Genomic DNA, 25,080 nt, shown 5'->3' with positions numbered 1-25,080 from the left:
TAGCACTATAAATAAATCAATATGCATATATGTGTATATATGTGTGTGTGTATATATATATGCTTAATTTTTTTAATTTTTTTTTAAGATTTTATTTATTCATTTGAGACACAGAGATACAGACAGAGAGAGAGAGAGAAAGCATGAGCAGGGAGAGAGGCAGAGGGAGAGGGAGAAGCAGGCTCCTCACTGAGCCAGGAGCCCGATGTGGGGCTCGATCCCAGGCTCGATCCCAGGACCCTGGGATCATGACCTGAGCCAAAGGCAGACGCTTAACCATCTGAGCCACCCAGGCGCCCCTATATGCTTAATTTTTTAACTGATAGGAGTATACTATAAAATTTTTTTGAGACCATTGGCTTAGATCTGGGATCGGTACACTTTTTTTGTGAAGGGCTAGATTGTATATATTTTCAAATTTGTGGCAAATATGCCCCCTGTCATAATTACTCAACTCTGGTATTGAAGTGTGAAAGCAGCCACAGACAATATGGGCATGGCTACATTCCAGTAAAACTATTTACAAAAACAGGATGTGGGCTGATTTGGTCCTTGGGCCATAGTTTGCCAGTCCCTGGCTTAGATGACTGAAGGTATTTGCTGAGCTACAGAGTGCCCTAAGAAAGCCCATGCAGTGTCATGTCATAGGTGAGAAAGACAACAGTGATGGGAACCACATAGACTTGTATCTGGTCCTGATTTTGTAATTACTTGCATGAATCACTTCACCTCTTAGACCCTAGGTTACCATGTATAAAATGTGGAGCTTGGGTTGAAAATAACCTCCCAAATCCCTTCTAGTTGAATCATTCCATGGTCCTAATACCTCATCGCCTCGCCACATTTGTGGATTTTTACTAGGACCTGATTTCCAAGCAGAAGCCATGAAAGTCTGATTTAACTCTCTGGGCAAAGTGAGTACAAAACAGTGGAGAAGGTGGCAAAAATAAGAGAGGACAGAAATATTGTTCTAAAAACTGGAAAGTCCCAGCTTATGGCTCTTGAAGGATCCTTTACCGTGTTGCTGTTGTCAGTCATGGTCGGAGACTACTCCTCTTGCAGCTAAGATGTGCGGAGCCCTTGATAGTGGGGAGCTGGCCCCTTATCTCCAGAGTGAATGAAATACCCGGAGTGGAGACTGAAACCAGAAAATCCTCCCTGTGTGCTGCCCGGGGGCCTCTGCCACGGAAGGAGCCTCTCTCCTTAAGCTTTGTAAAATGTTTGGTTTACTCCTGCAATTATGAGGAGCTGTCTTTCTGTGTCTGCCAAGCACAACTGGACCTTCACTAATGCCCTTCACGCACTCCAAGCCCCGGCCAGACTGAACTGTTTGCTTTTCCACCTCCATATTTCCTGACTCTGCAACCTTACCATTTGAGCGCTCTGTATGTGGATAGGGCCTCTTCCGTTTCCCCCACCTCCCCCAGTCCTAAAAAATCCAGCTCAAATACCACTTCCTCCGTGAAGCCTTCTCCGATCCCTCAGCCGGCAATGCCTTCTTCTTCCTCTAAACTCCAAATCACTGTAAGTCTCCTAATGATATTTAACACATTTTATCTGCTCTTGCATTCTTACACGTGTCTTTGCTTCCCTACCAGATTAGAAACTCCTTTCAGGAGTTTAATTCATCCTGATTTCCACTCTCAGTGGCTTGAACAGAGGAGATGTTCAATAAATATCCGTTGAATGGACGTCCTGATTCTGGCCACCTGAGGGTCCGTTTGCAGTTATGAGGGGCTTTTTCCCACTACCACAAGTTATGACCCTACCTTCATATCTGGCCCAGTACCCACCACGTCGTCCTCAGAATCTAGACCCCTCAGACACCCCTTTTTGCTGCCCACAGCTCCCCACCCTGATGTCCCACCCGAATTTAACTGTCCTCCCCTCAAAGTTTAGGTCCCACATGGATCACTGGTTTGATTGGGGAGAGGAATGTACACAAGATTAGAAACCTATAAGCCAATGCCAAAGCTATAACTTTATAATTTGTAGTAGTTATCTCCCCAACTGAAAGCAGTGCCTTGTGTACCGGTAACAGTTTTAAGGAACTAGTGATTGCTTTAGTATCTAGTCAGGAGACAGCATAAACCTTGTTGGTTAATAATCTTTTGTTGGGATAGAAATCTGCTGCTGTGTGACAGATACCCTCCAGTAATTTAAGTACTGTGCCAGAATGTCTCTAATGCTCGTGTTTCCCTCTCTCGGAGCCCTGGCTGTCTGATTCTTAAGCTGTTGGTGATTCTAATTCAATTAACACACACACACACACACACACACACGGAGGTGCTTCATTATTTAATATTGCTCTGTTAAAATGTTCTCATTTTTATAGGGGTCTTCTGTTAACTCAAAGGGAGTCTTTAAGCATGGAAGGTTTTTGTGTGGTTTGGTTTGGTCAGGCTGGCTCTTAACCAAGTCAAAACAAATAGGTGTTTGCTTTTTTCCCCTCTGCAGTGAGCCGGCCCAGTGTTAGGTAAGGTTTCTATTGACTTAGGACGATGATCCACCAAGTGCAGAGCAAACTCCTTGACTTCTTTTCCCAACAGTAGGGAGGTTGGACCCATTAGCAAAGGTTGGCTCCCAAGTCCTCTGCAGGAATAAATGTTCTTTCCAAAGGGCCAAACATCCAGGATTTGGCCCGTCATTTTCCATTTCCTGTCTCCACTCAAGGTTTGTCTATTTGCTACCACTTGTAAACAAGACTTCGCAGTTCTAGCGCTTGGAGGGGGGCTACGTGCCAGCTGGATGTTAGGTGAGTTTGTGCAATACCTCTGGGGTCAGGAAGGTAGTAACCACCCCAAAATATGCTTTCTTGTCAGGGCGACACTCACGTATTTCAGCGGAGGTGCTGGAAACAATGCTCCCGTGTCAGATCTATCAGTATAGTGGAGCTGTCTGTTTCTGAGGAAGAGAGGAAGGATGGAAGGGGGGTGGAGGCAAGATGGGAGGCTATCCACCCAACGGAAAGAAGTGGAGCCAACAGAGAGTACCGGGAAAGAGGAAATGAAGAGTAAATCTTTTTCCACTTAAGAAAAATGAGAGTGGAAGCAGGAAAGCTCCAGAGGGTACTTTTGGGGGAGGAGAGGATCATAAAAGGCCTGTTATGAAAATCCATTACCCATAAATTTTCCCGCAGTTAAGCCCTGCCTGTCTGGAGAGGATGCGAAGAGTCCTCTCAGCGACACAGGACACGTGACGTCAGTTAGCAGGACCCGCGCGCCGCGGACCGTTTCCGTCGCATGTCTGCAGTACCACTTTCCCCTTTCAGGGATTCCCTTTAATTAGTCACAGGTTCCTAATCTCCACTTGAGGGCATCTTGTTTTCGTTCTTGCAGTCGCCTTATTCATTTTGTCACATGTTTACCAATGCGACAGCTGCACCGTCATGGGGAGCTAACACCACGTGAAATGGTGAGCCTTTGTACCACACCGCACAAATATTTCGAATTTGGGGCTAAGACCTGAATTTCTAGATCACGCTAAGCGTAAGATTCATCTAACATGAGTTTGTATTTTCACATTCAAAGATGGAAAGGGAAATTTCTGTTCCTAGGAGTCTTTGGCTATGAAAAGAATCTGCTTGTATATGTATCTGCCATCAGACCCCGTCACTCCAAATTGGCCAGTGGGAACGTGGGGGTCCTCCCTGCACCCCGCTCTGGGGCACCTGTTGAGCCAGTTGGATATCCAGGTGCAGACCTAATGCAAAAGAAAGAACCCGGGGCGCCTGGGTGGCTCAGTCGTTGAGCGTCTGCCTTCGGCTCGGGTCATGGGATCCAGCCCCGCATCGGGCTCCCTGCTCCGCTGGAAACCTGCTTTTCATTCTCCCACTTCCCCTGCTTGTGTTCCCTCTCTCACTGTGTCGCTCTCTGTCAAATAACTAACTAACTAAATTAATTAATTAATTAAAGAACTGGTAAAATATAGTCTTGCCAGTCACAGACACCTGGGTCTGAATTGCTTTAGCATGTTTTACTTGAAAAAAATTAAGCCCAAGGTTTATTGTCCACATCTACTGTGCGCATTAAAGCAAGGTTGTCCTTTAATAGATACAGCGGCAGGAAACAGCCCCAAGTCAGATTTTACTTTTGATTGACAACATTTTAAAAAGCCTAAGTTCATAATGACCATATTTATTTAAGATTCTTATTATTTAATATTTCTTGGTAGACAAAGAATGCTAGGTTGGGGATGAAGAAAAGGTAGTATTTATGAAAACACAGTAATTGGGTTTATTTCTATTAGCCATGTTTTATACCAGTTGAATAATAAGAGTTGAAAGAGAGAAAAGTTTATTTTAATCCTTTTATTGGCCCCTTAAACATTTCTTACTCATTTTCATTCATTTTGACCAAAGTTTAACATGAATAACCATGTGAGGAGCAAAGTGGATCTTCTCCATCATCAACCTACTCTTTCCATACCTACGCTTTCTAAACATTTATAAATGAAACAGTGGCCTGTTTGGATCTGACCGAGCTTATTGATTTAACAGGGCGGGATAGCGGGAGGGACGCAAAGGCAGTCCTGTCTGTGACAAAATAAAGAGATTTTAGTTTAATCTCAGGAAACTGTCATGGAATTATTCCTCCAAAATCTGTACTAAATAGGTTTGACAGATGCTTTGTTCCTTTCAAAAATAACTGTGATAAAAACAGCAATTCAGTGGGGACGCCTGGGTGGCTTGGTCCGTTAAGCATCAGACTGTTAATTTCGGCTCAGGTCATGATCTTGGGGTCCTGAGATCGAGCCCCGAGTTGGGCTCCCCGCTCAGCTTGGCATTCCCTCCCTCTGCCCCTACACCCCTCCACTCTCTCTCTATCTCTCTCTCAAATAAATAAATAAGATCTTCTAAAAAGAATAACAATTCAGTAAGAAAGTAAATCCAGATTCTGTTCATTTAGTTCTACCGAATATCACTAACCATCTACTGACTTTCAAAAAGAAAATGGTATCGGGGCACCTGGGTGGCTCAGTCGGTTAAGCGTCTCCTTCGGCTTAGGTCATGATCTCAGGGTCCTGGGATCAAACCCCGCATCGGGTTCCCTGCTCAGCGGAAAGACTGCTTCTCCCTCTCCCACTCCCCCTGCTTGTGTTACCTCTCTCGCTGAGTCTCTCTCTGTCAAATAAATAAAATCTTAAAAAAAAAAAAGAAAAGAAAATGGTACCAATTGAATAGTTAGATATTAATTCCAGTCTCAAGAAATGTTTGGAAAACCCTGTGCATCTATCCTTCTAAACTACAGCTGTTCATATAAGCATAGATGAATCTCGGAAATATAGTTTTATGAAAGAAACTAACCATAGAATACATACAGTATGATTACATAAAGTTTTAAGAAGGCAAAACTAAAAAATAAATTGTTGAGGCATGCATACCTTTGGAATAAAACTACAAAGAAAAGTAGAATAATGAAAATAACCCGAAATTTGGGCTGGAGGTTATTTGGAGGCATTTAAACACAGATCTGGATGTGATTGAAGAGGGCGCAAACGGGTCTCCAAGGTGCTGGTGCTGTTTGAGCTGGCTGTTTCATTATCTTTTAAAGCGGTCATGTATTATACATAGTATGCGCTCATTTACAGGTACAATATGTTATGCTAAACGTCTTTTTAATTTAAAATATTGATCCCAAACAATTAGAATCCATATTTTAAAACATTTCAAAACATTTCCTGTGGCTACCTGCATCGATTCAGAAATGAGTCTCTGAACTTGGGCGTCAGCCGAGCCTAGGGCAGGACCATCTGAGAACAGTGTGCCGGTCAGCCCTTAGTTACGGTACAAGCCGGAGTCCGAATCAGAGCTGCCAGCGCCCCCAGGTCTCTTCTGACCACGCACGCGCAGTCAGACCTGATCTAGCCGTTCGACAGGACGTTGCGGTCCTCATGATGCTAGGAACCGGCTAGCCGCAGTAGCGCAGAGAGAGGCAGAGTGGAGAGGTGTGTGTCTTCTACTGTCTGATGCTGTTTTCTACTCTGCTGTGCCGCACGTGTTTCCCCACCGTAGTCTGCGGTTACAAAACTCGTGTGATTATGGAATGTCACTGTTGTATGAGGCATGTGGAAGGCGGAGGGTGATAACTGGCAGCGATGACATGTATAAGAGCTCTGAAGGATGCCAGCACACAGTGTCTTACTATTGGGATCCAAAACTTATGGTTGCTGTGCAAACTGTAATAATTCTCAGAAGTGGGGGTGGGTGGGTGGAGATGGGGTAAGGGAAAGGGGAATAGATGAAATAGAACATACCTCTCTTCCTGGGTAAATTTCAATTTTACAATGACAGTCAGCTTATTTTTACCTTCTTGCCCTACCAAAAAAAAAATATATATATATATAATTATATAGATATATAAAATAAATAACATACAAATATATATAATAAATAACAATATTTTTAAATATATATACTCTAAATCAAAGGAACTTTTCTTTCATTCTATCCTATTTAATTACTAACAGACCACCAATTGACTATTAACTATTAACCCATTTCTAAACATACTCTGCCTTGAAAATTTTTTTTTATTTTCTTGGTTTTTTTCTCCATTGTAATTTTTAATTCCTTTCTTTAAGGAATTCAAGGGGAAAACATTCAGAATTGGACTTTTTGTGCATTAAACAAAACCACAACATTTTGCAGACACCGCATATAAACAAAATCATATTTAAGACCCTGGAATGTTGCTATAAACTTCTTTTAACTTTCAAACATACAGTAAATCTCCGGGGCAAATATGAGTCATTTCAGTAGCTTGGATTTTCCCTCCTGATCACAGTATTGCCTGAGAGTTTGCTAAGAGCTTTGAGCAATTCACAGAGCTGATAGGATATGTTTAGAAATTCTGCTTGCATTTCATATTATGAAAGAAAGTCACCAGGGTTTTTGGTACATGGAAAAGAATAATGAAAGTATGTATGAGTTATTTTGCCCCATAATAGTTGATGAGTACATCTTTAACCCACATGAGGTTTTAACTCTTTAAGTTGGATCCCATATTAAGACCCAGGTTAAGACAATGACATAGAACCAAGAGTAAGGAAAATCAGAGAAAAGTAATTGACTAAGAAGTTGTTCTTTAAAAAAAAATGAAGAAGAAGAAGTCATTATTGAGGGCTTCTCCTGAATCTAGCCTCTGTGAGGAGGGGAGAGCTGCAGAAAGCTGGGGACAGGATCATGTTTGTGGTTGAGTGTCTCAGTTACAACCTGCAATCTCCCCCTCAACCAACACCACCTTCTCTTGGACAACTCCTTATATGAAAGTGGAAATAGTGTGGGATGCAGGGAGGGGAGAGCCGATCTGAGAGTTTAGCGGACTATCTACCCGCCCACAAGTTATTGTGAATTTGCAACTGGTGAACTACTGGTAAGATTGTTTCTTTTGGGTGGCGAATTTATTCAATCCGTTAGAATTTTAGGGGCAGTATTCTCTTTTTAAAACATAGGAATGTGAAAAAAAAAAACATAGGAATGTGGCACAGGCAATTAAGGAAAGCAGAGAGACTTGGAAACTGATCTGCATGGGGACCTCTTTAAATCTTTAATAAACGGTGCTGGTTTCAGTAGCACCTATACTGAAATTGCAGCGATACAGAGAAGATAAGCATGGCCCCTGCACAAGGATGACACAAATTCGTGAAGCATTCCATATTTTTTTAAAAAAAAGTCTAATAGGGGCGCCTGGGTGGCTCAGTCGGTTAAGCGTCTCCTTCGGCTCAGGTCATGATCCCAGGGTCCTGGGATCGAGCCCCGCATCGGGCTCCCTGCTCAGCGGGGAGCCTGCTTCTCCCTCTCCCACTCCTCCTGCTTGTGTTCCCTCTCTCGCTGTCTCTCTCTCTCTCTCTGTCAGATAAATAAATAAAATCTTTAAAAAAATTAATTAATTAAAATAAAAACAAATAAAATAAAAAGCCTTTAATAAATAAGCCTCATTTTAGTGCCTCTGTGGCTTTCCTCACTTAACCTGTGGGTTTGCGTGTGTGTCTGTGTGTGGGTGTGCTTACCAAGCACGAGGAATGTTGAAAAACAAAAGACTTTGAAGGTGACAATTCAAAGTCTGTTCAGTGGTGCTCTTGTCATCTGTTGCTGTACACCCGTGGTTCTCTAATGGTGAAGATACTGGAAGAGATTCCCAGATTCATATCCACACCAAATACTTTCTGGAGTCTGATAAATAACTGTTTCAGGTATGAAAGACTATTCTTCAAATATATATAAATGCAGTGATTTATAAGACAGATTCCCTTTTATGTATTGTTGAATTTATAGACACTTTATAAAACACTTTATTAGTAAATAACAAAAATATAAGCAATTGTCATGATATCCTAATGTTTCTTGATATTTTATTTTTTTTAATTTTTAAAAAAATCTATTTAATAGAGAGAGAAAGCACAAGTGGGATGGGCAGAGGGAGACAGAATCTCAAGCAGACTCCACACTGAGCACAGAGCCTGACATGGGGCTCGACCTCACGACCCTGAGATCATGACCTGAGCCTAAACCAAGAGTCGGACGCTTAACCGACTGAGCCACCCAGGTGCCCCTCTTGATATTTTAAAAGGATCCACCTCCTTAAAATAGTAGGTACCACTGCTGTACAAGATACAGAAGATTAAATATTTTCTCTGGTTCTGTCAGTTAGCAGTGGGCTGTCTTAATGTATGTTGATCTGACTTGGTTATTTGAAATGACAGAGCATGGGGAATTCTCACTTCAAACCACCTGGAATGACTACTGTGAAGGGTGATGTGACAGAATCTTTCAAATTTAAATGAACATACACTATTCCACTTCCCAGTATCTACCCTATAAAAGGGGTGCACAAGAAGGCATTGCAGCACTGTATGCAACAGAGAAAAACTAGGAAAAACCCAAATGTCTGTCGATAGGAAAATGGTTAAATAAAGCGAGGGATCCTGTGCAGTAGATGATAAATTATGTCTTGGTGAACTTATTTAGAAAATCATCAAATATATTATTAAATTGTTTTAAGTTGCAAAATAATTGTATCATATATACCATGTATGTAAAAAAAAAAAAAAAAAGAATAGCAAGATTGCAAATCCAAACTTGACTAATTATTTGGTTGTCCAGGTAATTTCTCAGAATAGTACTGTGATTATCAACATAAAATAAGTAAATTTACACTCATTATAGACTCAACCATACTTCTTTTTTATTCTCTCTAGGTCTTTAATGCTCCTAAACATGCAATAACATCAACTTCCTCCCCCTCCATAAAAAATGGTTATTGCTTTTCCTTATTCTATTTTTAAACCTGATTCCCCGATAAGAGATCTTGTTTGGTTAATAAAATACATTTGCCAGCATTTTTGCTTGAAAATTTTGCTGGGATCTACTGTAGTCTCAAATCAGAAAGCAGCAAAATGGAAGAAAAAAAAAAGACAAAATGAAAGGCAATAGGGCATTATTCTTCAGGCTATGGGGAACACGGTGAAAACAAAACAAAACAGCCTATACTATAGGTGAAATTATAAGAATTTTGCCAGTGTTGTGCAAGTCTTGAGAAATATTTGATGGGGAAAGTGGGGTGAGGGGTGTATTGGGGCAAGATGACTAGCGCCTTGCTCCAGTGTCTTTTGCTACGGGAGCTTCGCCACTTCGCCTGTCTCTCATCTAGCATAGTTTCAGACCCCAGCCCGTCCAAATGTAGACACTGATTCCTCAGTGACTTCCTTATTTGCCATGTCTGCAGTACTTTATTTATTTGAACTCTCTGTCTAAACGGCACAGCATGTAACATGATTATATTGTTACTTGAATATACTGAGGGTGTAGAGCTCTAGTGGTAAAAACTTAAGACGTCTTCGGTGTAAAAGCCACAGCATTCCAAGAAAGTTTTCCCATTGCATAGTTCTATTTTCTCTTATAACACCAGAGCCTTTAAGCTGCTGGTTCTGGGAATGAAAGAAAAACCAGTCCTCTCTCCTTTTTTCGTACCACTGACACAATCAAATAACATCATGTAATTTTTATGGACTTTTGAGATTTTTTAACACTTACTCTCTCTCTCTCTCTCTCTCTCTCTCTCTCACACACACACACACACACACACACTTCCTTCCAAATATTTGATGAGCCATTTTGCTACCATCAGCACTGGCCTTCCTGCAGTAAGGTTGATCATATCTTTCGCAGGTGTTCTCCAAGAGATGAGCGAAGGTAGTTAGCAGAAACAAAGCATAATACTCCATAGTAAACCTGCTTACACCCAGCATGGGTGGGAAAATCATGGATTCTGGCCAATCAAAAATGTTATTTAATAGAGGCGCCTTACCTATCATTTGTGAGTTACCAGTTCTTAGAAGAATAGATGGCAGTAAAGTGGTTAAATCTCTAATAAACATAGTTTAATCATTCTCAGATAATTCCGAGGGACTTGGAGTCCTGCTCTGCCCCAAGTCTCCTGGGAGCAGTAGCAGAATACCCCTGGGCTGCTTACTGCTGGCATTTGCTGAAGGTTCCCGGAAGGAACAAAGGGACTGGTACACTTTTATTACAATCTGGTGGGCGGTTAGGTATGATTTTTACTAGTCAGCCGCATTTCAAATATGTTTGAATCCGGTGTGCAGAGAATTAGAAATGTTAACATTTTGTTTTTACCTGAGTTTAAAGCAGAGGTTGTGCTAACATTTGATATATTAAGGATGCTATGTACTCACCTGTTCTTTGGACAAATTCTGCTTGTGGTGAAATTAGCACTCATTTACATTGCTGGTGTTGTATACCTTTCTGAAGGGCCATTTGCCAATGTGTGTCAGAAGCCTTTTAGGTGAGGATACTCTTAAACTCAGAAATGCTGACTTCTGAGAATTTTTCCTAGATAAATAGTTGAACACATGATAAAAGTATATCTATAATGATGCCCTTTGCAGCCTCATTTATAAGAACATAAAGCTGAAAAAATCTTAACTGTCCATCTACAGAAAATAGGTTACATTATAGTACATCCATATAATTACTATGTAGATCTACACACAGAATACTGTGTTGCTGTTGAAAATTAGATTTTGCTAATGTGTTAAAAATAGTCATAAATAAAGTGTTTAGGAAATGATATGTATAACACAGTCCCACTTGGTTAAAAACAAAAGTATCTGTGCATGCATAACAAGATGTCTGGTAGAATATATCAGATGTTAGTCTTGTCCATATCTGAGTGGTATGATTAGGGAGCTGATTTTCACTTTCTCTTTTACACATCTGGTAATGTCTGGTTTAAGCAAATAAGAAATGTATGTTACTTTTAGAATCAGAAAAAATTAAAACGATTGAGTTGTTTTTCGTTTTGAAAGAAAAGTAATAAGCTTGTGGGAGTTGCGTGAAGGGTAAGCTGCTGTGGGTGAGGCCGAAAAGCTGAGCAACTTAATGGGGCTCATGGAGGAGTCTCAGAGTCGAAGAATTTCCACACATACCAAGTCATTTGGCAGGGACAGAATTTCACTTATAAAAGTCAAGTGGTATGTGAATGAGCCAGCAACTGGGCATGTTGTGATTCAAAATACCAGGAAAGTATTTTGGCTCCTTGTTTGTTTTGAACTTTGAAAACAACTTTAATATGTTTCTTTATTAGTAGTAATAAAAGGTTCTTAAAAATCTAGCTCTAATAACTGTGTATCCTAGGCAAGGAGCTACCAATGAAGAATACCAAACAAGAAGAGTTAGAAGAGACAGAGGAGTGGAGTGGTCTGGTTGTCAGGCCACCCCTCCGAGGAGAAATCCAAGATGAAGGAAGGTTGAGTGTGACCTGGCCTAGATAGATGGCAGATCTAGTTGGGTAGGTGGGAGGTTGAAGGCAGTAACTTCTCAAATCGTTCAAGTATAGTGGGCAGTTGAGGGTTTCGCGTGAGATTCCATTTAGGGGAAGGCTGGGGAGTTGTTTTTAGCATAGGATGTCCAAGATGGAGCTTTTAGGTCTCTTGCTTGTTTTGGAAAAGAAAGGCCCCCAAGTAGTAGCCAAGACCTCACGGCTGATCCAGAGATGTAGAAGAACGAATTAAGCCTTTCTGTTTGATTAGCTTGGGAAGCAGTCATTAAGGACTCATTCTCCCTGCTGTGGTTAAAGCTGTCTACTGAGAAATAAGCCAAAGGAATATTAGGCCAAGAATCTGAAGACTAAAGCCAAACCACTGGGAAGGGCTTTTGACTGCAAACTACAATGTGATTGAATTAGAAAGGAACATTTGATTCATGTCATGCTGTCACCTCAAATTCAACAAGTCTAAAACTGAACTCATCTTTCCTCACAAAGCCGCTCCTCAACTGAACTTTGCTAATAACAACAAAATATTGCACTGTAAAATGCCTTACCATAACATATCCGGGATTTCATTTGATTGTCACACACTTACAGGCAAGGGACTTTAACTCAGGGTAAAAGGCTGGGCTGCCAGCCAGTAAGAGAGCAGTTCTAGAAGCCAGGTTTACTGAGTCCTAAGCTAGTCCTCCTTTAATGACATCACACCATCTCTCATCCTTCTCTTATGTGAGTTTCACAGAATTACTATGACATTTTATTTATATTGGCAGTTGAGTATTGTACACTAGCAGATTTTAGTAAGTATGAAGTCAGATTTTCTAAAGCAACAAAGAGCAAACCAACCAACCTTTGGAATTGTTAATCTTGTTTTTTATAGGTGAAAAATATTCATAGCATTCGTATTCTTGAAGTCAAAGATAGAAACAGATGAAATAAAGTGCCGGATCTAAGCCTGAAGATGTCTCATTTGTAATCTAACATAAGCAAACCATCATCAGTTATAGTGGGTTCCTATTGTTGGTACAAAGTATATGGTTCTGCTGTTTTATTTTCTTTCCTTTGTAAATTATTTTAGGTTTGTCATTATATAAGAATTATAAGCATGAAATGTTTATATGTCTGGATTTCTATTTGTAGATGTGTAAGTAACACCGTAAAAAGAGCACTTTAGCTCCCCAATGTAAAAAGCAGCCCACTACGCAATGCAGCTCCATCCCAACCCATGGCCCCATCCGGCCAGCTTGGCCCCAGGCCGGCCAGCCTAGCCATGCCTCCTTGGCACTCTGTATCTCCGTATGCATTTCTCCTTCACAAGGAACCAGGGTAACCATGCAGGTCGTTTTCTCTTGAGTTTGGACATCTGTAGTCCTCCAGCTCCAATTCTTTATTTGGGAATAACTATTAATTGAAATGTACATAATGTAGTGACAGTGATTGTATAATTTTCCTAAAGAGGTATCTGCTCCAGACAAACTACAAAAGCTGAATAACACATATGTGTGCAGAGCCCTCTGTGCCTCCTCTCCCTACCTCAGCTGTTGGGTTTCTATCTATGTATACACCTGGGGGCTACCATGATGGGCCCAACATGTGGGTGGTAGAATCCTAACGCATGTTTTTTAGAGCAAAGGAGAGGGCTTTACAGGGAACCACACTGACTTGGAAGCCCTCCTATCAGTTGTCAATAACACCTTCCCTCTCCAGTGAAAAGGAACTGAAAGGAAAAAATAAAATCCAAGCCAAGAGCGTATCCTACTCTCCGTTTTAAGTAGCAGTTTGGGCTTATTAATGCCAAAATCCTGGCTTGATAACTTGATTCTTTTTTGTCCTTTGTGACAGTGTACACAAATAATCTATACAACATGCTGAGTCTTTTAAATAAGTGTTTTGATTATTTTTTGATTCAGTGCTTTGGATTTCTGCTTCTAAATCTTATTAACATGCTAATAAGCAGCTTAGTAAAGAAATCTATACTAACCCACAGCCTGCTTTTGTGCATTTTTTTTTTTAGGTTAAGCTATTATTTGATCATTGTAAATTGTCCCGTGTAGCTATTAGACTCATGCTTTTCAGATACTTAAAAGTTTGCAAACTATTCAGATCAAGTCTCTACGCAATGGAACGATCCATTTAGAACTGTCTGGTTCAGTCGGTGGTCGAGCTCGGGGAAGAACCTGGTGAAGATCGTTGGCAGCTGGTAGCTCAAGAGGTTGTCTTTGTGATGTCGCAGGATCGCCTACCAGAGGAACGACGACGATGAGGAAGAGGCCGCCCGTGAACGGCGCCGCCGCGCCCGGCAGGAGAGGCTGCGGCAGAAGCAGGAGGAAGAATCCCTGGGGCAGGTGACTGACCAGGTGGAGGTGAATGCCCAGAACAGGTACTGTCCTTTTCGGAATGGAGAATTTCTAAGTCACTTCTTAGCCTGTCTGATGAATGGAATGTGTTGGGCAAAGCATTCCCTTCTCAGCCCGGCTCAACTCTTTCTCAGTCTAACTTGTTCAGTCATTTTTGTGGTCATTGTGGCACCTAAGCAGACTGGACAGTCAAACTGATTTAGACATTCAGACACCACTACTCCTTTCTCTTCCCCTCTCCCATCCTCTACACACACCCCAATTGAAGTGTTTTATTTTATAGTCTAGTAATCTTTTTATTTACTAACTATGATGGGTTACATCTTTAAATAAGGAAAGCTATTTACATTCATTCTTTAGGGTATTGTCATCTTTTTTTTTTTTTTTTTAAGATTTTATTTATTTATTTGACAGAGAGAGAGCACAAGTAGGCAGAGTGGCAGGCAGAGGGAGAGGGAGAAGCAGGCTTCCCGCAGAGCAGGGAGCCCCATGCGGGGCTCGATCCCAGGACCCCAGGATCATGACCCGAGCCAAAGGCAGCCACTTAACTGACTGAGCCACCCAGGCGCCCCTATTGTCATCTATTTTGAACTGAAGATTTATTAGCTTAATAGTCCTCTGTGCCTCCCAGTAGCAAATAATAGTTCAATTTTTAAAGTAGACATAAATTGCAAATGCCTTATTTTTCCTGATCTACAGCCTCAATCAGTATTCTCTGATCACTACAATATTCAGCAAGGTGCAGAATCTTGCTTAATGTAATGTAATTATTCAAACAAGCTTGAGAGTTTACTAGCACATTTTTTCCTATGCAGGCCTTGGTAGTGATCAGGACAGTTGAAAGCTCTTAATAGGTTCAGCTTCTTCAAAATGGGCTTTTATAAGTTCACACATATGAGGTCATACAGTTCATCATGCCACTTGGGAGTATATGTCATTTATATGCCCCAAGGTATAAAAAAGATGAGAATATTTGGGGGTGGGGATGGAGAAAAAAATTAATTTTTATTTACAATTATGGACTGAATAAATGTAATGCAACTACCACACAACATCTTGTGTATGGTTTTGGTTTTAGTCTATTTTATTTTGTGTGTGTTGGGAGGACGTTGTTGATAGTTCCTTTAAGTCAATCTAACAAGAAAATCTGAAGGAAAACAGTTCTGGCCTCTTTAACCTAAATATGAGTGGGTACACAGGTTTCTGAAAGTCTTGAAGATTCTGTCAGGTCGGATGAATTCAATAAGGAAATCTGTTGTTAGGTGGAGACGTAGAGACCTTGTTTCTTGGTAAGTAGCTTCTAATTAGGGAGGAAGTATGGCAAAGAAGTTGTGGATACGTTCTCTGGGGTTCATACTGGCTCTGAATTCCAACTGGACCTTTCCCTAACAGTCTTTCTTCAGTTAAATGGAAATGAAAATTGTACCTCTCTCTTAGGAATGTTGTTAAATTTAAATGAAATTATACTATATATGAAACCCATGGTGCCTTGCACATAATAAGCACCTAATTTTAACTGTTATCAGGAAAATGCTATCAGAGCCTCACAGAAGAGGGCTGCATATAGTCATTCACTGTCTTTTCTATTTTTGAGTTGAACGGGAAGGGAAAGAAAAAGTTTTAAAATGGCATTCTGAGGCCTTTCCTGAATCTGGTTATTAACAGTGGCTTCAAAGTTACTAGTAGTATTCTTGCTTTTAAAATCTTGCTTCTACTTGGGTTTCTCTTCTTTTTTCACATTTATTAGTAGTAATTATTTCATTGTGTTGATTAATTCACAAATTCTTTTTCAGTAAAGCATACTCTTTTTTTTTTAAGGTTTTATTTATTTGAGAGAGAAAGAGAGCACAAGGTGAGGGGGAGCAGAGGGAGAGAGGGAAGCAGACTCCCCGCTGAGCAGGGAGTCTGACTTGGGGCTCGATCCCAGGACCCTGGGATCATGACCTGAGCCGAAGACAGACACTTAACCCACTGAGCCACCCAGGCACTCCTTCAATAAAGCATATTCAGATCTGAGAATATATAATTTATCTCTGAAATATTAATTATCCACAAGAAGAATTAGTGTTCTTCATGGGGCTGAACGACCCTAAATGGTACTCAACTCTACTGACAATTGTTGTTATGATTTATAAGTAGGCAGAGAAAGATCCAGTAGAATCTGGTTTTTGTTGTTGTTGTTTTTAGAGAAAGAGAGAGCTTGTGCACATGTGAGTGGTGGTGGGGGAAGGCTGCAGAGGGAGAGAGAGAGAATCATAAGCAGGCTCCATGCTCAGCACGGAACCCAAAGCGGGGCTCTATGTTACAACCCTGAGATCATGACCTGAGCCAAAATCAAGAGTCGGACACTTAACCGAGCCTGCCACCCAGATGCCCCTATCTGTTGGTTTCTTAACTCAAGAGTACTTTCATCTGGCTAACACTTTGGAATTTATGGTACCTTTTAAAAAGTATTTGAATTCGGGGCACCTGGGTGGCTCAGTCGTTAAGCATCTGCCTTCAGCTCAGGTCATGGTCCCAGGGTCCTGGGATCGAGTCCCACATTGGGCCCCCTGCTCGGCGGGAAGCCTGCTTCTCCCTCTCCCACTCCCCCTGCTTGTGTTCCCTCTCTCACTGTGTCTCTCTCTGTCAAATAAATAAATGAAATCTTTAAAAAAAATAATAATAATTTGAATTCGGTTGATCCAAATTCCTTATGTGTAGATGTTTCCCCTTAAATTCTAAGCTATTTGTATTTTTAGGGAAATTTAATACTTATATGTCTAATTCATGGAGACAGTGTCCTACAGCAAGAGTTAAAGCCAAGAAAGTTTAAAATCTAGCCTTTACTCTGCCATTTCTTATTGTTAAATGTGAAATGTGTTTTTCCAAAATTAAGTGAACTCGAACTTCAAAAGGGCCCAGTTCAGTATGAACCATGAAATTTGATGGAGTTTCTAAACATTACAAGACATATTCTTCCAACTCTGGTCACAGTTTCTGGTATCACGTGACTGGTTGTTTCCTGCCAGTGGAGACCAATAGCCCTGGCTTTGAGCTGTAATAGTGAGTGAGGTGATAGATATGGTACAGTTTGATTTTTAGAGATTTTCTTTTCTTTTATAATAAGTATCAAATTTAACTATTCTTTGTCTACTATAGAGAAGGGCAAAAGACCCTTTATTCATGGAAATCTTGACAAAGAATGCAGACGATGTATGTATTAGCGTAATGTCAACTGCTATAACAACAAGCCCCAAATTTTAGTAACTTAATGCAATAACACAAATGAGTCCAATGTGGGCATTTTTGAGTAGTAGATAGAACTGGTCACCTACTTTCTTTCCTCTTGTGACTCTGTCAACTCCTGGGGCTTTAAAGTTTTCTGATCTAGTCAACAGAGATAGAGATGGTAGAGAATGCACTTCTGTTTTGTAATTGTCTTGGTCTAGACACATCACTTCTGCTCACACTCAACTGGAAATTACTGGACACATGGCTCCACCTAGATGCAAGGAAGAGGGGAGGGTAGGAAATAGAATCCTTGACCGGCTGTGACTTCCCTGGGACTGTGGAGGGAGGAGCATGAATTGTGATGGACGGTTAGATGTCTGTACCATGGGGGTCACTGGTGTAAGTACAGCATCCCCACACTATGACGTACACTTGCTTCCTTTCCAAGTGCCTTGTGTCCCACAGATCGAGCTCAGGAATTCTAGGTGACTTCGCGACAGGTGAAAATACTCTGTGATACTAGAGGAATTCACTATTTCTCAGTTTGGTCCTTGTCTTAGTTTGAGTTGCCCAAGAAGCAGATTTTGAAACAAAAAAGATTTAAGCACAAGTATTCAGTTGGGAACCGATCCCAGGAAACACCAGTCGCAGTGTGGGAACGTGAACCGAGGAAGGGAGAGCAACCAAATAAAGGTTTCATGGCCACTGCTGGGATCCGGAGCTTACCTCCACCGGGAGACTCTGAGATCCAGTGCGGCGCAGGCACCTCAGAGTTATCCGACTCAAAAGGTGAAGGGAGCCGGGGTATTTATACACTAATGCTCCTGCATTTTGTTTGACGGCTGCCCAAGGCGCGTTGATCCTGAAAGCACTTCCCGCAGGTAGAGTAGACGCCGGTGGCCAGAGAAAGAGCAAGGGCAGAGGCCTGCCTGTGCGGTCTGCTGAACACCAGGCAGGCCTGCGTGAGCAGGATAACGGGGGCGGGGGTCCCCTGGGCACGCACGCCACCACGAGCCTCGGCCCCGGCGCGCATCAGGCTTCGCGGATCCCGCTGGCCCATTAATCAGCAGTCTGTCTTTGGTGTCGTTTCTGTTGTCCAGTGTGGCCGACGAGGAGGTCAAGACAAGCACCTCGCCCGCGCAGGTGGAGGGCGACGACGAGGCTGCGCTCCTGGAGCGCCTGGCTCGGCGGGAGGAGAGACGCCAGAAACGCCTTCAGGAAGCCCTGGAGCGGCAGAAGGAGTTCGACCCCACGGTCACGGACGCGGGCTTGCCACTCCCCAGCAGAAGGCTGCACAATAACGCCGCCGACAGCGAGGCCGCCGAGAAGGAAGAAAAGAGCGAGCATGGCCAAGAAAGATACGAGATAGAGGAGACGGAAATCATCACCAAGTCCTATCAGAAGAACGACTGGAGGGACGCTGAGGAGAAAAAGCAGGAAGAAAAAGAAAAGGAGGAAGAGGAGGAAGAGAAGCCAAAGCAAGGGAGCCGGGAAGAAAATCAGGTAGAGGTGACGGTGGAAGGCGGAACAACAGGAACAGCGGCCCTGCCGTTGGAAACGGGGCAGCTCAGGGCAGAAGAGCCTAGAACAGAGGGGGAGCGGGAGCAGGGTTCAGACGAGGCCGCCCCCAATGGCGGGATGGAGACGGAAGGGAGGGAACAAGCAGAGGCAGACAGGGCCAGGCTGGCAGTGGAAGAAAGAGCAAGAGCTAAAGCTGAGCAAGAGCAGAGGGTAGCAGAGGAGCAAGCAAGACTGGAAGCAGAAGAAAGAGCAGCTGCACAAGAGAGAGAAAGGAGGGAGGCGGCCGAGAGGGAGCGGGTTGAGCAAGAGAGAAGAGCAGCGGAGGAGAGGCAGCGGGCAAAGGCAGAGGAAGAGGAGAAAGCTAAGGTAGAAGAGCAGAAGCTTCGGCAGCTAGAAGAGAACAGAAGAGAAATGCAAGAGAAAAAGCACAAAGGGGAAAAGGTAGACGAGAAAATGGAAGGGAAATGGGTAAACGAAAAGAAAGTACAAGAAGATAAACTCCAGACAGCTGTGCAAAAGAAACAGGTACAGTAAGCATTTTGCACCAAATGTGTGATGCCTGTGACTTATGAGAAATGTAATGCACATCAGACTTGGGACCCAGGCACGATCCTGCAGCCCCACGTGCTTGCTTGTTCAGCAAGCTGTTCATTTTTTTGGGCCATAGCAATATGCAAGCATGAAGCAATCGATCGATGGCTAAATATTCAATCAACCAAATTTACTGGGACAGCCAGAGAGAAATTAATTGTTCTGTGCTTGCTTGTTATGAATACCAGAAAAATGAATTAACCCAAAGATGATAAATGTAGCAGTGCTGTGTTGACTTGTAATTCTGCACCTGCATCTAAATTCATTCCTTTTGACAGCTTATCTCTAGCCGTGGGTCTACATGAGGCAAGAGGACCATAACTCCTCCCTTTATCCGTGTGTTTGGCATTTAATTAAAAATTATAAAAGTTGGGATGGGATAATGACATGAAGAATCATGGTCAGAAATTTCATCTTAAGAAGGCAAAAGTAACCCCCTTGAAATAAGCTGGTAATAAAGGAGGTAAAGAAGCCAGTTTGTACCTTTCATTAAGTATGTCAAAACCATGATTTGCCATCATGTAGACCTGAGCTTAATGCAGACTTGCAGAAAGCCATTCAGCTGGGGTGGCATCAATTTATAACTGACTGGTAATTAAGAGCATACATTTTGCTGCTTTTACCATCGGGATGACACAAATAAACTCATGTAGCCTGAGAAAGGTGGAAATGAGGGGGAGGAGGTGTTTGCAAGCTGTGAAAGATTTTTTTTTCTGTCTGCAAGCCTGCATTAAAAGCACTCTACCTAACCACGGCCTCCATCCCTACCCTCCCCCAACAAAAAGAAAAAAAAAGAGAAAGAGATGCTTGCATACTCACCTTTGCATAGAGAACTCTCTATCACTGAGTCTGCATTGTGCTGAAGTTGTCTTTCACTCCTGCTTGTTACAAGGGGCTCATGACCACAGCTACATTTGAGACCCATCAGAAACAAAATGCACCAAACCACACACAAGTTTTGTAAACATGCACAAAGAACCACCACGTCACGCTAGATTTCAGGGAGCACAATGGCAGGCACGTGAGAATCCCATGTTGCTGTTTAGAATCACTGGCACCCAGGGTTATGTGAGCACTGAGTCAGCAAAATCCCAAGCCACATGCAAAGTGACCTGAGCACCCTCTCACTCTTGTAAGCTAGAAAGGGCTTCTTTTAAATGAGTGACCTTGCCACTCTTGAAAATAAAAAGGAAGAAGAAAAGGGGGCCAAAGCACAAGCTAAAAGAGAAAAGTCCCAAGAAGAAAAGCCTACCTTCAAAAAAGAGGTAAATATTACTGAAAAATAACCTAATCATAAAGCAACAGAGAGCAGTGTTCCATGACATTTCAGGTCTGCTGATCTCAAAATTATTACCTCTGATCCAGTGTTTGTCAAGCCATGACTTGACTTCATGATTCATTGAATGGTGAAATTAACTTAGAGCATCTCAAAAGTAGTTAAATGTGTCAATGGACGTTTTAAGACATGAAATTGAATAGAAGACATCAGAGGGCATCGTAAGCAGTATTACATTGTGATAGAAATTGTCCTGGCTGTGGGTCACAGAAAGCTTGAAAAACACTGCTCGGATCCATTTTTCCCGCTTTCTCCTTTTCTAAGTGCTATTTTTTTCCTCCTTGGACCATCCTACTTTCATTTCAATTGTGAATATTTCCAACTGGCTTTGATTAATGATTTAGCTTTCCAAAGGAAAAACACTCCCCCACATCTCAGTAGAAAATTCGATGAACTGAAGACGGTATTTGGTTTTCAAAAGAAAAGTTTGGCAAAATGTTCTGCATTGCATTTCTGAGGCACACACAGGAGCTGGTGCCAGGGTGTTTGACTGTAGGTAAGTAAGCGAGTCAGTGGAACAGGGCCGGGTGTAGAGAGAATGTAATCATGCCCCACGTGACCAAAACGCCACATCAGAAAGCCTGGCCTCGTTTTAACCATTGTACTTACGTTAGCTCCAAGTAATCCTAAAAATTGTGACAATATCGCATAAGTTCAAAGTGCTTAAACATGGTAAAACTAAATTATCAAAGGTAGGAAGATTTGGATTACTTTGCGCATGGGACTGAATCAGAGCTGTTGAGGGCCAGCTCAGATGGACTCCTGCTGCACGTCTCTGCCCATTATGGCACATATTAAGAAACAGAAAAATCCATATTTAGAAAATGAGGTAACCAGATTAAGCAGGGGGATGGTTATTTTCTTAAATGCTTTTTCATAAGATTCGCAGAAAAAAGTTAAGAACCCCTAGATCATGTTCTGTTTATTTTGGTTAAGACGTACGTACCTTCCTGTTTCTAATAGAACTTGAGGGTGTTTGGGAGTAAATACCGAATGCAAACACCACCCATTTAAAGGAAGGTGGAAGCATAAATGCTAAGAACTAGAAAGCTGAATTTGGTTCAAATGAGGCAGCTAAGGAAATGGTTGAATATTGTTGGGAATGCACAGAATAGAACACCTACAGATTCATCTAAAAAACTGAAAGTTACTGGGAGCTAAACTCAAACAGGAATGTCCCACTTGGGCTCTTTGATAAAGGTGGTGTTTGGTGGTGAATAGCTTTCCAGAAGGAAGAGGGCATGAAGTCCTAACTCAGTGGGGGAGGGGAAGCTGAAAGAGCACTGTTTGGATTCTGTATTTAAAATGTAATTGACTTCCCTAAGATGTCATTTTTTTTTAAGTTTTTTTTTTTATTTATTTGACAGAGAGAGAGAGAGCACAAGTAGGCAGAGTGGCAGGCAGAGGGAGAGGGAGCCCGCTGCGCAGGGAGCCCGATGCAGAATTCGATCCCAGGAACCTGGGATCATGACCTGAGCCGAAGGCAGCCGCTTAACTCACTGAGCCACCCAGTCGCCCCGTGATTTGTTTTTAATGACACAAACATTCTGTGTCTTTATATTGTGCCCCTGAGCAAGGAAGGGCTCGTGAGTGGTCACCCAAGTCATCCTTCTTCCTCTTTTCAGAGAAGGCCCCAGTCCCAACAATATCGGTGGATATCAGACCTGCTCCTTTCCCAGTTTGCTCTGCACCCCCTTCTGGAGTCCCAAAACTTTTGGCCTCTTTTTTTACACAAGGCCAGATTAGCCACTCAACCCAGGCTCAAAAGAAAAAGAAAAAAAAAATCTGGCATTCCTGCTTTAACATTGCATACGTAAATTACTAGTTGAATGACTAGATTTCCCCCCTCCAGCTAGTTGTGTGGTTACTTTATATAAACAACTTTGAATCATATTTTACATGATTTAGCCATTTCCAACACCCTCCTCCTTTTTTTCCCCCCTTTTTGTTAAAAAACAACAAAAAAAATTTCCTTTCAAGGAGCTAAACAGGATCGGTCAACCACAAGTAAACACAAACATCACGTGAGACTTCTTAGAGAAAACATTTCCAGAAGTTGCTCTGATACCTCAGGAAAAAATTCTCTTTCTCCTCCTGCAGCCCTGCAGTTTTTAACTGTTTGTAGTGATGGATCACAGAACATCACCAACCTTGAAACTTAGCTTTCTTTTTCTCCTCTCCAATTATAAAACGCCTCTTTTTAGTTCTTCACCCCAGAGTTGTTGTTTTTTTTTTCCTGGCCTCTAACAGAAAACCTGTTTCCAGCAGAGTTGTTCATATAATATTGGAACTGATATTCATATCATGTACCAAAGTTTCCCAAATATGGGCGTGCATATAAATCACCTGGAATCTTACGAAATGCAGAATCTGACTCAGTGGGTCTGGGTGGAGCTTACCAGTGAGGTCCGTGTTATTTGCAGACCAAACTTTCAGTAGCAAAGACATCCATGTGGCAGACATTGGACCCAGAAAAGGAACTGAGGCTCCTGAGTCTAACAGAAATGTGTCAAACCTAATGTGAAATGTAACTTGCATCAGTTCTTGTCACTCTCCTGAAATCAAATAATGCAAAGCATTACTCTACAGAGACTGACAGCTCAGTCTTTTTGACTTGCGCACTTGACCTTTTGAGGGTCCCTCTGGCACCAGGATGTGTCACTTGAATTCCCACCCACCCATACAGCCATGTGTTAGCCCATTGGATACCCCAAATATCCAGAGTTTTATCCAAATGTCACATTTGACCAGAGCCTCTCATATGCTAATATTATCTGAATGTGAAGCACATTAACTCTTCAGGATACTTAGCCACCTATGAACCCATCACAGATTTTCTTCACTGTAACATTCTGACCTAGCAGATCAAATGCTTTTCCCTCAGAATCTCATGAGTTTAGGTTGAATCTATCGAATCTATTCCACTATGCTCCTTAAAATTTAAAGGCACTATGGAATGAATGAATGAATGAATGAATGAATTTATTTTCCAGAAAAGAAAATTACTTGCAAACTCAAATCATTATTTCACTGAGAATTTTTCTAAGTCTTCCAAAGAGAATATAAGCATACCATCCTCTATAACCTTCGCCAATAAAGGCAGAGCTGGAAAAAAAGGGGGGCGGGATTTTTCTTCTTTTAGACATGTATTGTTTTAAAAACCTACTTTATACACATTTTTGGTCAATGAGTCAGATAATGCATTTTGGGAGAATGGAAATCTCTCTGACTCCAAAATAGGAGAAATGAGTTAGAGGGAATTTCTCTTTGCGTGGTGCTCCACAAACCATGAGATTTGACTCAGAATGTGTTTTGTGGGTTCCCTGAAATGGGACACCCCTCCCCCTAAATTTGCATCCCCAGATACTTCTTAACCAGGAGACAAACCCCAGTCCTGGTATCTGGGGCAATATCCAGCAATGAGGGTCAGGACGAGAACAGGCATTTCCTGTTCCTGCCTGCCTGGTGAACACCACCGGGAGCTGTAGTCAAGCTGTAGGACCGGTCAGAGCTTCCTTCTCTTCTCTCTAGCCTTTCACGACAAATCAGGAGCCAAGATGGAAATGACAAGATGAAGGGTGAGGAAGGAATCCTCTGGTCCAACCTCTCTTCTAATGTATGTAGAGCCAACCTCCCTGAGAAATCAGGTGGCTTCATTTTAGCTAGTCGGTTGACAGCACTGGAGCAAAAACTCAGCCTCTCTGACTTCCAGACAAAGCTCTCAGAGAGAATGGCAAAACAACAGCTCCCCTTTTTAAAGCATGTCCAAGGAATAGCCTTGGAGAAAGACTGAAGTCTTAACTAATTAGGGCAACATGGTAGTGAATAGTCCATCTGTGGTAATTTAATCAAATAACATCCAAAGAAGGCAGTCAGGCAAAGGACTACTCAAGGCTCATCGGTAAAGAGAAAAAAAAGTACTGTGCTTAGTACGACATGCACTTTAGGAGTAAGTGTTCAGAGGGTATCAGAGGAATAGCTGGAAAGAGATGAGTGATCAGATAAGGGAGGCCAGCCTGGGTACCTGAAGGCCCAATTTCTTATGCCTACCTTTCCTCTGTTGCTTGCTTTAGAACGTAAGTGTCTTGTCACTGGTTATGTTGAAAAGAGCAATAATGAATCTCTCCTGTTTTCACTCATCCTTAAAGAATGGGTGAGCTGATACAGGTAATCTCAACCCCCTAACAAGCTATGTAAATTTCACTTTACTTTGAAATAATGTGTCTCATTTACTGTGAGGACCTGGTAATACAAAACTCACAAAAATTAAAGCTAA

At 42.0% G+C, this 25,080-nt stretch overlaps 1 protein-coding gene and 1 non-coding gene across 6 annotated transcripts in view; both read left to right on the top strand.

The window, feature by feature from the left end:
* Nucleotides 1-25,080, top strand: part of CALD1 (caldesmon 1) — a 287,920-nt gene that overhangs the window by 237,204 nt on the left and 25,636 nt on the right. For 2 of the 5 annotated variants that reach the window (XM_032401522.1, XM_032401521.1), the window contains 2 exons: nt 14,020-14,166; nt 18,457-18,859. In XM_032401522.1, the coding sequence (XP_032257413.1) occupies nt 14,020-14,166; nt 18,457-18,859 (550 nt within the window). Of the gene's footprint in view, nt 1-14,019; nt 14,167-18,456; nt 19,403-20,658; nt 20,734-25,080 lie in introns of all 5 variants that reach the window. The other 3 variants (XM_032401520.1, XM_032401517.1, XM_032401519.1) reach the window with 2 other exon arrangements.
* LOC116631205 lies at nt 7,558-7,662 on the top strand. Its single transcript, XR_004299136.1, has one exon. It is a non-coding gene; the product is annotated as a U6 spliceosomal RNA (small nuclear RNA).

Source organism: Phoca vitulina, unplaced genomic scaffold (genome assembly GCF_004348235.1).
Source record: "Phoca vitulina isolate PV1807 unplaced genomic scaffold, GSC_HSeal_1.0 scaffold4, whole genome shotgun sequence".
Lineage (NCBI taxonomy): Eukaryota > Metazoa > Chordata > Mammalia > Carnivora > Phocidae > Phoca > Phoca vitulina.
The sequence above is the reverse complement of the archived record's forward strand: the minus strand, read 5'-3'. Positions and strand labels throughout refer to the sequence as shown.